This window comes from Pseudopodoces humilis, chromosome 17, assembly GCF_049639895.1.
Source record: "Pseudopodoces humilis isolate 2021_Gansu_Grassland_sample_001 chromosome 17, ASM4963989v1, whole genome shotgun sequence".
Taxonomy (NCBI): domain Eukaryota; kingdom Metazoa; phylum Chordata; class Aves; order Passeriformes; family Paridae; genus Pseudopodoces; species Pseudopodoces humilis.
The window spans coordinates 15,490,356-15,503,871 of record NC_142216.1 but is presented as its reverse complement, the minus strand read 5'-3'; the positions used below and the strand labels follow the sequence as shown (position 1 = coordinate 15,503,871).

Sequence of the window (13,516 nt, the reverse complement as noted above, 5' to 3'; positions counted from 1 at the left end):
AAACTACATGACTGACAAATGCAGATAACAATAAAAAAAGCTAACAGATTTCAAGTCAGTGTAATTGAGTTTTTTTTATAAACTACTAAGACTCTTCTTGCAGAAGATGCAAGCAAGAGATGGAGGCTTGTCTACCTCCTCACTCCCGACACAGTTCAGGAGAAGAGTCACATTCTGGTGAACTCAAACTTCCAAGAGTAGTAACTGCTTCATTTCCCACAGTTCCCACCCCCTCCCTCCCAGCATCCCAAGGACAGCACCACACCACAGCCGTGTGCTGAGAGAGGAGGCAGGGACATGGACCAAAGTGAAAAACTCTGCACTGGGTACATCCCACCTCTGTCAGTAAAGCACTGCTGCTTCTCTCATGCCCAAATACTCCTTACATTCCTTTTGGCAGAGGCTGCTTCAAGTAATAATGTAAGAAGAAATCCTGAAATCAATACTGAATGGAAAAATGTTTTTAACCAGCAATAATTTGTTCCTCATACTGGAACAAGAGAGCAAGGGGTGTTTTATCTTACAGAAGAAGCCAACTTGCATGAAAGATAAAATATAGCAGAAGGAAAATATACAGGAGAAGTTATTAAAAACTATATCCAGAACTGAAAAAATCTTTATAAAAGGAGGATTGCACAAATTGTTTATGGTACAATCATGAAGAACTTGCTGATTACTTATGACTACCTCTGACATACACACACAGATATATAGAAATATGTAGGCAACTTGAGAGATTGAGGAGAACCTTGGCCAATTTTTATACTTCACAAAATAAAACTGGTAAGTTTTTATCTCGTCTCTTCCCACTCCCCATCCCCTCTGAAGAAAGGTTAAAATCATCTCCTCCAAAGAACTCCAGAAGTAAAGCTTTCAGAGCTGGGAAGGTAACTTAGCCATCTGATACCTAAAGGCAGCAATTTAAGTGTTATGACAATGAGACTGTTCTTCACAGCAATATCCATCTGGAAAACGGCTAAAAAATATGAAGCTGATACATTTAACACACTGTCAAAGCATGGAAGTTGATTTGACTGAGAACAGGATTAGACTAGACTTTTACTAATCTAAAAGCCTACTAGAATATAAAAAATATTTAAATCATGCAAAATCTCAGAGAGATATAATATTAATAATTCAATTGCATGCACACAATTCAGTTTATCCAACTTACTCAAAAGCACAACAAATCTGTATGTTTCACCTACCATATATTCCTTCCCACTCTGAATCTTTAGATGGTGAAGAAAGAAAATGAGGAAGTCATTGTAATGTGCCAATATCTCAAACGGCAGCAGCTTTCCAGTTAACAAGATTTCAATGGCAGGGCAGCTTTGATCTCTAAAGAAACACCTACAATGAAGCCTATTCAGACTGTCCTAGTGAAAACTGTTTCCCTTATTTGGTCTGTATACTGTGTCCATGTAACACCAAGTATTTTAGATGAGATCAAATTATGGTGAAAAGCCTTTCTTGGTTTATAATCCATCACATAACTGGACTAAGGGAAGATTTTGGCCATGTTGAAAGAGGCTAAAACCCCTTACAATTTGATATTGCAACCTTTTTACAATAAAGTTATATCTTTGCTCAAATTCCAGCAATCCTGATTCCCACCCCAAAAAAGACCCTGCTTCTCTTTCTTTATTTCATAACACCAATACAGATCTAGATATGCATTTCCTGTATTCCACAAGTACAGAGGTGCAACCAATAAATTGACAAACATGAATCTGTTTCCTGCAGACCCTCACTTCTACAGTTTCAAGTGGAGTTTGGACAACCCTTCAGATATTAAGTTTCTAATGCTCACCTTCATTTAAATCACAGCTTAGTTACTCATCAGCCCTAAGAAAAGAAACACCAAGTCCACACATGAATCTTATTCATCATAAATAACACGATCAAAGAATTTCTCTAGCCCAGTCTCTGACACTTTCCGAGGGTTCCCTCGGATGCAGGATGAAAGCAAGCTGTGCCTCTCTGGCACTGTTCTTTTAGAGCACAGCTCACTCCCTGGTAACCCCTGTTAGTGAATAATGAATGGGTTTGGTCACATCACAAGAAAAAAAAAAAAAAAGGAGATTTGGTCAATAGGTTGGCAAGTGAGGAAACAGAAATATACACAGAGGAAAGCACTCAATTTCACAATTGCTGAATCTCCTCTAACCTTTCAGTTTATCCTAAAGCAGGTAGATTTCATCTAGGCTCATTCATATTATGAACCCTGTTCTATATTTCTGCTAAGCAAGTGATCACTTCTACTTTTTGCCTTCCCCAGTTCCAAAATACATAACCTATTCCCCCACCATCACCCTATTAGCTTTCCCAAAGAGCAGTATCAGGCCCTCGTGCCTGAAAGAACTATTGAAATTCACAGGTATTAACTGACACACGTTATTAGAACTTGATTTCTCTTTCACCATTTACACAACAATTAATCCCTCAAAGTCTCAAAAACACCAAATCATTTGTGAGGGTCTCCAGCCACCTTTAATACTGTATTTCATCAAAAAAGAAGGATGTGCATAACTCTGCTCCCTGTTTGAACATAAGGATGGACTATTCACATGTTTCATTAAACAAACCTTTGGCTCAACATTCTCTCTCTCAAAATATTTTCCTCACAAGCCTCTTTGCAAACAATAGTGGGAGTCCCGAAGAACTCACTGCTTACAGAACTCCTCCCTGTGTAGATACTCAACAGGAACATCATGTCCTCCAAAGGCAGCTGAAGTTTCTTTACCACTTTCTTCTGCATCTTTTTTTTTGATGCTTCATTGTCAAAGTGTTTCAATGTTCAGATTGAGAAGGAACACACTTAAAATCTTTGCTGGTAGGGACAGAGGCACCCAAGCTATTTCCTCAAGTCAAAAAGCAGTTCAGTAACACTCTATGTCGCTTCCCAGAAAACTCAGCCAAACCATGCTGAAACACTATCAACAAGGGTATTTTAACTCCAGGGATTAACATTTTGACATTTCACAACTTTCTATAGAAATCTGTGTTTTCGGTGTAGAATATGCCAAATGGGGCTCCAGGATTTTTATTTGGCCACATGCCTGAACCAACACCTTTCTCTATCCTCTAAAACAACCTGCAGAAAGAGGACTGCACAACACAAGCGAGTCATTTCCCCTTCCTGATGCTGATACTAGTCGGGAACAGAAAATTAAATGGGTTTAACCTGGTGGAATTTCCCCCTATGACCTTTTACCAACACATGTTGAGGACCCCCAAGGAACCCACTGAGAAGAGCAAGAGCTCTGAACACTCTAACCACTCATTCCCAGCAGCAAAGAGCTCTCATCTCCAGCTGTCAACTACTGCCCCTAAAAAGGGCATTTAATAGACTTTCTTACTGAAGATCCACACATGAATCATGACTCTTCAGAGCTGAAATATTATTTTAAGAAATCAACAGTACCCTAATTAACAGCAGAGCAAAATGTTTCTAGTGCAGAACAGAACTCCACTCTCAGAATACTAATGTCTAATTACAGGTTGAAAAATGGAAACATCCTCTAAGCAGGATGGTTCTCATTCTCTAAGTTATTTTACCTATAAATCCCTTCTCTGCTAATAGGAGTTAAACTGAAGTAAGATATACAAGACTTGGTTTGTTTAGGTTAAAACTTGCCAAACAACAGGATTCAATTGTTTTATCTTATTTTCAGCTTCTGAAGGTGGAAACAACTGGTATTTACAATGGTCCCTTAATCTTCAGATTGTAGAACTATTTTTTGTGAAATAATACAAACACTGACAGCTGTTTAAAGGTAGTTGTTCATTAATAAAGTGCCTGTTCTTTCACAGAATAAAGTATGGTTGTCTAAACTGAAGCTAATCAGGCAGGTTTTCAGAGAAAAACAAGAAATCTGTGTTTGTGGGGACATGGATATGTACATGTGTGTAACTGCTGCTATGCCAAGGGGGAGTGAGACATAACACTCTAGTTAAAAATTTGGCTTAAGGTTCTCACCTTCAATATCCACAATCCTTGAAAAAGAATAAGCAAGTCGAACAAGCAAGTGAAAAAAAACCCAGCACTCTCATGGTGGGTAAATACAACCTCTAAAAAACATTTTCAAGCAGTTCAAATAACCTCTGGCTTCTGCACTCACCTGTGCAGCAGCTCTCAAATCAAGACAGCTACTTACAAACAAAACACAACTTCTGCAAGTCCTACAGTACACAATAATTGAAAACCACTTCTGCACAAGTACTTTGAAGAATAATATCCCATGTGGCTGCAGTTGCTAGAACTTACCTTCCAGAAATAATAAACAACATGTCCATGTGAGATCTGAGCATTAAAGGATTCAGGAAGAATGAGCCAAACTAGCTTTGCAAGTCATACTCATTAAAATCCTAATGACACAGCCACAAACCTGGCATGTGAGAAACCCCAAGCAATCCAAGACACTGAACACAAGATTGATTTTCCGCTAGGTTGTAAGGTGGAATCAAGCCTATCACAGGGGGATAATCACAACCAAGGCCAAGTTATGCCTGGGAACTACAGACAAGACCTTAAATGTGTTTGAGCCATAGTTCTGCCATCTACTTTTTCCAAGCTATCCTTAATGCTGAGGACTGAACTATGACTAAAAGAAATCACTTGCTTTTGCCAAGCTGCAAAAGAATACAAAGGCCCAACAGTAGGCTGCCATGATGGAAGCCTAGAAGCTCACTTAGGGTTAAAAAGGGTATTTTCAGCCAAATCAAGCAGATAAATCCAGCAAAGATATTAGAGCATCTCCCAAAATCACTAGCTTCTTTTTCAATCACTGTCAAATTATGGCTTGTATTAATGAATTACCAGATTCACAGCATCTTCTTTAGGTTAGCCTGATATTTTTAGTGTTCCAATCCACAGTGGGAAAGACAAGTACAACTTAACTAGAGAACTTCGCCCAGAGTACTTTCACCCTTTTGATCTCACACATTCATCAAAATGGCATTAACTGTGTCCAGTCTTTTTAGAGAGGGAGATGAAGTCCTCAAAGGCACTCTTTTTTTTGATTTGCTCTCCTTTCCAGATTCCTTCCACTCTGCTCGTGTACTTGGGAAAACCAAGACATGGAAACCTCAGCTAAAAAACAAACTGTCGAATACTGGGGACAAATACCCAACTACTGCTTAGAAATCTGAAGACAGCATTCTCACAGGTGTTACAAGCAGCAAAGATACCTCCTAGATATGTCAAATACTGTGAGATCCCTGTGAGCACTGCAGCACCAGCATTGCTCCATAAGACCAGTCAGATTGACTGGCAATTTGTAAAGCCAGAATTAGGCTTTGGGACACAGCAGCCACCAGATACATAAAAGGAACTGATTTTTATTTTTTAAAGCACTTAAAAAGGGACTAAATTATTCAAATTCATTTTGTGCATGGAGCATCCCAGGAACAGCCTGTCTTCCCCACAAAACAAACTTTGGTCCTCAAGAGTTACAGCAGATATGCTGCTGCAACTTCCTGCTGACAAAAGCTGTGCTGTGTTCTAAGTTGTGTTTTTCTCAAATCCAAAACGCAAAGAGAACCCAAATCCCAAATCCCTGCCCCTTTTGCTTTGTCAGAATAAAATTCTCCTTTTAAGACTGTACACAGCTTAGCATCTAAACACCTGCAAATAAGTGCTATTTTATGTAGCTCTTAAAGTGTTCCAAAGTAAGGTCTGAAATCTCCAATTTTCTATACTACAAGTCTGAGTATACACCTGTGATGATCAAATGGGATTTGTTTCAAAGCAGGGATTTTATATCTTTCTGTCCTTGGAATTTTGAAACTAACAATCAATTTCCAACTCCATTACAAACACCCCAGTCACAAATTGTAGGAGGATTTGAATTAGTCAAGCTTTCACTCTTAAGCTAATAAATGTAGAGGCAACTATGTTCATCAGGTCTGGTTCCAAAACAGGAATGTTTAATACGTATTTTCCAACAGTGATACCTCAGAACTACAGAATTTGAAAATGCTTTTGTGAAAGTTAAAACAGAGAAATTTTAGTATTTAGTAGTATATAAAAGTATTTTACCTCTAAATTTTTACCTTTAAAAGCATTTTACCTGTAAATTTCTAGAATAATGAATTAATAATTATATATTGACCAAAGCAGCAGGAAAAAAAGTCATTTTAGCAAGTCTACTTCCTTCTAGTCTCTCCCCATTAATTCTCCTGCTGGTAACATATGTCAAGTCAATGAATTACCATTCAATTTAAATTAATTTTTCTAACTTTGTATGTACAGAAAGAGTGGAGCAAGCAACTTTCAACACTTATAAGAGTTATGAGCTTCTTTTCCATGTTCTGCTTGTCATGGGAAATTTCCAGACTCTTTCACAAGTGTCAAAACTTATGTGCTGCCAGATCTGTGTACAAGTCATGTTCAGAAAAAGAACTAGACAAGGAAAGTACCTGCTGCCTCCAGTAAGGCTTCTAGTCTTGCTTGTGTTTCTGGATCCACAGTTCTCAAGTCCGCACCTTCTGCAGCACTCGATAAGAATAACTCCGATGTGGTTTTAAGTACTGGGTTATCAAGATCTTCTTGGTCCAAAATAAATGATTCGACCTGTTTGTCAAGTTAGAAAAACAATTTTATCATTTTTGAAGCTTTAAAGTAAATCTAAAATATTACCCAAAACAAATCCCACAAAAATAATCAACTGTACTATCATAATTGTGTTTTAACTGCCAAGAACATAGAACAAAACTACAAAAAAAATCTGGTCAACTCACTGAAGAGGTAGTTAAAATCACAAAAGAAAAAAACCCAGCATTAAAAAAAAAATATTGCAAAAATTACAATTTCAAACACCTTAAATACAGCAAGGTTAACTCAAATTAAATACTGAATAAATGTTATGCATGTTTGCACAGTTAACCACCCAAGCAGGCAGCCACAAGAGGCTGTAATATCTTTGCCAGCAGAAGCTCATCTACCATGTTATTAATGAAAGCCACCAGTAATGATTTTGGTTCAGCTGGACCTATCTGAGTGCCAGGAATGTTTTAGAGATGTCTTTCATTTCTCTTTTAAAAGTAATTTTAACAGAGGTAGAGGTATTTTGTTTGCTTTGAGGAAGAACCCAAGAGTTGACCAAAACTCAACACCAAAACATCTGTTTCCAAGCTGGCACTCAGCATTACCCCAGTCTGCTCTGCTTTTTGGACAAGAACAGATCTGCAGAACGATTAAGCAGGCAGGTATTCCAACCAAGCGGCAATAATGCTGTCCCACCAGTGCCCCACGTGACCTCCAAACACAAGTCCATGGAATTACTCAACATAACACATTGCAGTTTTATGACAGCTTGCCAGAGTAAACAAGGAGGATACCTGACTCACACTCTAATGAGAGCAGAGATACATTTCAGAATCTCCCAAGCTCAGACATCATTTCCTCCATTTTCAGTAATATTTTAAGACAAAAACACTATTTCATAATTAGATGTTGTCTGGTATCTGTACCAACACTATTGGTGCCTTAGATTTGCTGTAGAAATGAGACATTCCTGTTATTCAGCCACTGCTGCCCTCTCCCACTTCATATCACAGTTTCATCTTCCTTTCTCAGTTTTCCCCAAAATAATTCCCCTTGTTTTTCTCACCCCAGCAGAAAACTACTGTCTTGTTTCCCCTGGAAAGGGAAAATTTACACTTAAAAATAAAAAATAATAATAATAATGATAAAAAAAAGATCAAATCAGGCCATCTGCAAATTCATTAAGTGTTCCATTGTGTGAACAATGTTAACAGGATCTGGGAGCAGCACAGAGCACTGCTATTCAAGAACAACTTGGGTTCCTTCATTTCTTCCCCTTTTTTGATATGTAAATGGCTGTAACACTATCCCTTGGTGTCCAAGCCAGCCCTGTGTGCCAGGGAAATGCTAACACTGGAATATAATGGGAATCAGGGTGCAAGTATGACTTTTTAGGAACACCAAACATGAGGCCCACATCTCAGTGGATATTTGTGATCCCAGCCACACACAAATATTAAAGGTAAGGCAGCAGGCTCTGATTTGGTGCTCAAAGAAGCAAGATTTCTAGGTTAGTCCAAGCAATGGTCCTAAAATAAAAAACTGTCATTGCAAGAAAGAGTTGAACATTAAACAAGCAGAAAATTAATGACCTAAACCAGTGATACACATTTGTACTACAAACAAAGGAGAACTATTTAGACCTCACAGCAAAATGCATCCCCACAGTAAGAGCCCCCTCAGCAGAACCCGAATTCTAGATTAGTCCATAGCCAGCTTAAAGACATCCTGCTCTCATGAGCTCTGATGCAAAACTGACCTCTGGGAAAATTCACCCTTACCTACATGAGTACATCAGGGTTTTTCATTTTTTCCCACAAGACTACACAAGGCATTAATATGATGGAAATATTATTCCTATTGCAACATGCTTGTGTGATCTGGTGAAGGGCAGAAATTCCCACTGTGTGTACATGACCACTCGTTAAATACAGCTGAGAACTAGATACAAGAGATTTTTTTCGATTATTGTGGACATTTTTCTTTGTCAACTACACCACTACATTCAAGAGCAGTCCTCCCTTTTGAGGACATACCAAGAGGAGTAAAAATGTCACCTACCACTGAAGCAACTGCACTTGAGAACAACAAACACTGCAGAAACACTCAGTGGCTCCTGGCAAGCCTGAGGGTTCAGCCTTGAGAAGAGCCAAGCAATCTCAGCCAAGGGAAGCACAGCAGCCTTGCAGCAACTTGCCAGAAGCTGTCCTACTGCAAATTCTAAAACTTTATGGTTTTGACACCTTGGGAAAGATATGGACCATTTCTCCCCAACTGCTGCCAGCCCAAGCTCACTGGGACGTATTTACTGGATATTATAGGTAACAATCCATCTCCTGAACCTAAATCAGTGTTAATTCAGCATTTACAAATACTCAGCATGCAAGGAACCTCTCTCCCCCCAAAAGGGAATATATTTTGCTTACAAGAACCTCTAAACAAGGCTGTCTTTTTAACAATCATTGTGCAAACACTACTAATTAGAGTAAATAACACACACAGTTTTTACTTAAGAATACAAGTTGGGTAGTACTGGTGCAGTCTGCTCTTCTCACAACTCTTTTTAACTCTTACTGCCTTTCAGCTTTTTACATCAGCAACCATACTTCCAGAGACCTTGCACATTTAAAACCTCACAAAAAATCTTGCTTCATATACAATATTTTCATCATAGTTCTGTATCACCGGAAGGCAGATTCTTCCATTATTACAGCACATGTTGAGCATCAATTTTTAGTTTTTGTTTTGATTTTTAGTAAGAGCTTAATAATATACTCACAAAACAAATATAACTTGAGTGTGAAAATACTGGAAATTCATATGCAAAATGTTAAAATAGCTGCACCACCGCCAGTCTCCCAGAATAAACTTCAATGTATTTTCAACTCAGAATGTCTGGTATTTCTGTAAATGCAGTTTCTCACACACTAAGACAAAGTTAAGGAGAATGAACAGTTGGCTATCTTATCACTAATAGCAGAGAGAGAAGTTACCTAATTGATAAGGTATCTTTTGTGAATGGAAGTGACCTACAGTGATCACATATTAATAGTAATTTTTTTTTAAAAAATCAAACTATCCCAAATATACCAAACAAATCTGGCTTTTTAAACAAAAAATAAACTCCACTAAAAAACAAAACAAGCAAGTAAAAAATCCAAACATATTTCATGTTAGCATTCCTGGAAGACATAATATACTGCTCATGTGGCAAAATTTAGGCACTCTGCTCTATCCTAATCAGATCTGCAGCAAAGTGACAGAGTAACCAGTCACTGTGCTATTTTTGGATTATTTTGCGAGCTGCTTTGGGCAGTTAATAAGCATCTTACTTGGGAAGGCTCATTAGGAACACATGGACTCAAGATATTATTCTAACTGCCAAAACAATTTCACCTTCCCAGCCAAAACCCAAGGAGCTGCACGGGACTTGAGGGCAGGGCTTCACCACACTGTGTGTCTCGTGCTCTTCCACAGCAAGGATGGACCCTGCCTGAAGTTCTGCCAGGACTGCAGCAGCCTCCCAGCTCTGCAGATCCAGTTACACCCCTGGTTCCTCCCTCCAGAGCAGCTCCATCAGTGTGTATCTGTTAACACCAGGACTGAGTTTACTGCAGGTCAGGGGGATGCAGAGGGACTTTGCAGGCACCAACATCACCACTAACACTGGTAATTCTGGTGAGATGGACAATGACGTGCAGGGTTACAACACATTTCTAATATTAAATCTAAACTGATCTTCCTTATGTTGCACTACTGCAAAGTACTTTTCCCAGAATAGCCTGGACCTGCTCACAAATAGCCTGCTCCTGACAGGCTACAGAGGATGGAAAAGCTTCCTGGGTAGCAGAAGAGCACCCTTCTCTCCTCCTGCAGGCAAGGGCAGCAGCAGAGACAGCTCCCTCTACCTTCTCCTTCCATTTGTGCCACACTAGTGCTCCTGGGAAGACTGCCTTTCCAAAAAGTGTAGATAGGAAAGAGAAAGGTGCTGTTAAATTATTTCCTTGAACTTGTATTTTCTGGGAACCACTTGAACTATGAACAATAGTTGGGGGTAACAATACTCATTGGTCTGTTTGTGAAGTGTTTACAAATAATGAGGACCCCAGCTCTTGACTGGGACTCCTAAACTTCTATTTTTAATGCAAATAAATGACTGCCTGAGTTTCTCTTTTGTGCTAGGAAACCCTTCCTAATTACTTCTATAACTCCATTTGGACATTTTCACGCCATAATTAAAAACATGTGCAATGCTGTATTAGGATCACACCAGAAAGTTCTTGTGGATTTTTCTGATAAACCAGACCTCTAACAGTTTATGTTGTCATGTCCTTAATTAAACTGAGTGCCAATATTGGATTAACACTTGCAATCCTGCTCTAAAAATTTTGGGGAACAGTGACAGGACATAGCACTAAGACTGAAAATTAGTTTGTATTTCAAATTTGACATCAAACCCCTTGAAATTCCACATATAAAGGATGTCAGCGATTAAAACCATTAAAAATAATTATTCCAAGGAGAAAGTAAAGTGAATGACTTTGTCCCTGAAGTGACACTCTTAGATGCTCCCTGTCACGAGTAAGTGCAGCACTACCCCCTTGGTGTGGACTTACCACCACCACAAGGCCTGGTTTTGATTTACCAGAAAATGCACTTTTCAACACTCTTACCTTGCCAGCCCAACCAAACATTTTTGCACCTGCTTAAGGTGCCTTCCTGCACAACCATGTCCATTTCAAGAGAAGGAGTAAAGGGCGAGTTAAAAACACACACTAATGTGGGTATTTTCACAAAACCTTTCAGCAGGGTCTAAGGACAGTGTCCTTTATTGGCACTTCAAAGCTAAAGAAAGAAAATAAACATTTCAGGGAAGCACTCTAGAGTCAGTACCTAGAAACAACATAGATTTAGTGGGGACACCAATTCAGACAAAATTAATTATATAAAACCATACCCACTCTGTTTGGCTTGAGCTGTAATTTCTGAAAACAGTTTCTTCCATTAAAAACCAAAAGTTTCAGCCCAAGAAGACAGCAGCCACCATGACCTGTGAATCACCAAGAGAGCATTGCCCAGCACTATGGATGCTGTGATTACACAGTATCCTGCCAGCATGGGGGGTACAGGGTGCTCGGGGACATCACCACCTCAGTGGGGAGAATAAAGTACCTGCAGCATCATTTCCAGTCACTGCTCACCTTGTGACAACTCAGGCAGCTGTCAGACACTTTCATAGGTTGTTTTAACACATCAAAAAGGGAGAAAACTCGGGGGAGGAAACAAATAATTTTCTACCACTTTACTGAATTTCATGGACTTACAAAGAGGTCTGACTGGAAAATCATTCTCCTGGAAACAGAAAGGCATTAGATCATCTCAGCTCCTGTGAGGCCATAAACCTGACCGTGACTCCACCTTTAAGTGGAGCTGTCACCTGCAGCAGCAGCAGCAGCTCCGCAGGCAGGGCATTAGATTGGGAGCTAGGGAGAGAAGAGGTGCAAATCTGTTTAGCTCTGATTGCAATAGGAAGCTGACTGACTGGAGGCAGGATTATCTAAAGGACAGCCTTTATTCCCATAGATATTAAGCAATTACCAGCTAATGAAAGAAGCAGCTATAGGACCTGGGCTGCCATGAGCTCGTTTCATGAACACAGGTTCATGCTGCAGACGCTGCTATAGATACAGTGTAAATACAGGTGGACACAACTTCACGATTTGTTGCTGCAGGAAAGGAAAGGCCCTCACACACACACAGTGTGGGTCATGAGGCCAACATCCATACACAAAATGAATGTTCTGGATGTGTTACCACATGAGCTGACTAAACTGATGGGAGAGACAGCAAGGACTGACACCTTTATGGCTACTTCACCACAGGGTCTCAAGCCTGGCACCCCAAGTCACCAGTCAGTTCTCAAAATTACAGCCGTTATTTGAAACATGCAGATAAAATAATAAATTAGAATTAATGTTTTATACTACTCTTCCTTTCCAGAGATTGCTGGTCCTGGTTTTCAACTTTCTTGCACTCATAGTGAACCATAAGCAGACATTCCTGGACAAGCAGCTGTCAAATGGTTCATGTCAATTTTATCACTTACCTGATTTCTCTCTTAAGCAGCCAACTGACACTATGCCATTTAAGTAGTTCTGAATACTCCAAACTACATCCTATCACATGCCTCTGGAAAGAGCTGTCTGATCTATAGATCTTCCAGAAGCAAGAACACTACAATTCCTTTTTATTAAAACACTGTTTCACAACAATAAGCAACATGATTGCACCCTGTTAACTCTCACAGAATTAAGGCAGAACACACAGGTTGACTCCTCTTGGTACAAGAAACTGGCAATGTTACAAAGGTTCTCTGTTTAGCAGAAAAGATTTACTCATCTCAGTGACTACTGAAAAAACCCAGAGAGCTGTTAAAACCAGCCTGTAGCTATCACATATTCAATGTCTGATAAACAAAAATAATTATCACTGTATTTTCCCCACGTACAAAACAATCTTTTGCAGCAAGGAGCTGTCATCTGCAGAACTGGAACTGACAACTGAAGCTTATTCAAAATTCACATCAATCCCAGTAGCTTTACTAGTGCCAGTTCTTGACATGTACTTTATACCAAAGAAAACCTTTGAATGAAGACCAGGAAACTTGACTAAAATAAGTACCACTTGCACTAAGAACTCCTTATTTTCACAGATTCTATCTCGGTTCACTCTAAATCATGTTTTCAATGCTCCATCTTCCCCACTTGCTCTGGGATTCCCTCCTCACCTGTTTTATTTTATATCTAATATTCCCATAGAAAGAGCCCCTCTTCTTTCCTCACCTTGAACCAAGAAACAGCTGGTGTCATTCAGTATTTGATTTATTAGAATATAAACCAGAATGGTTGCATCAATTTAGCCAGGGCTTTCAGGACGGTGTCTTTACTTAAGTATTAAATCCCAGGC

At 39.3% G+C, this 13,516-nt stretch overlaps 1 protein-coding gene across 9 annotated transcripts in view; it reads right to left on the bottom strand.

Moving 5' to 3' along the window:
- ANKHD1 (ankyrin repeat and KH domain containing 1) overlaps nucleotides 1-13,516 on the bottom strand; it is a 99,770-nt gene that overhangs the window by 78,540 nt on the left and 7,714 nt on the right. For all 9 annotated transcript variants that reach the window (XM_088063411.1, XM_088063408.1, XM_014253115.2 and 6 more), the window contains exon 2: nucleotides 6,424-6,577. In XM_088063411.1, the coding sequence (XP_087919537.1) occupies nucleotides 6,424-6,577 (154 nt within the window). The remainder of the gene's footprint in view (nucleotides 1-6,423; nucleotides 6,578-13,516) is intronic.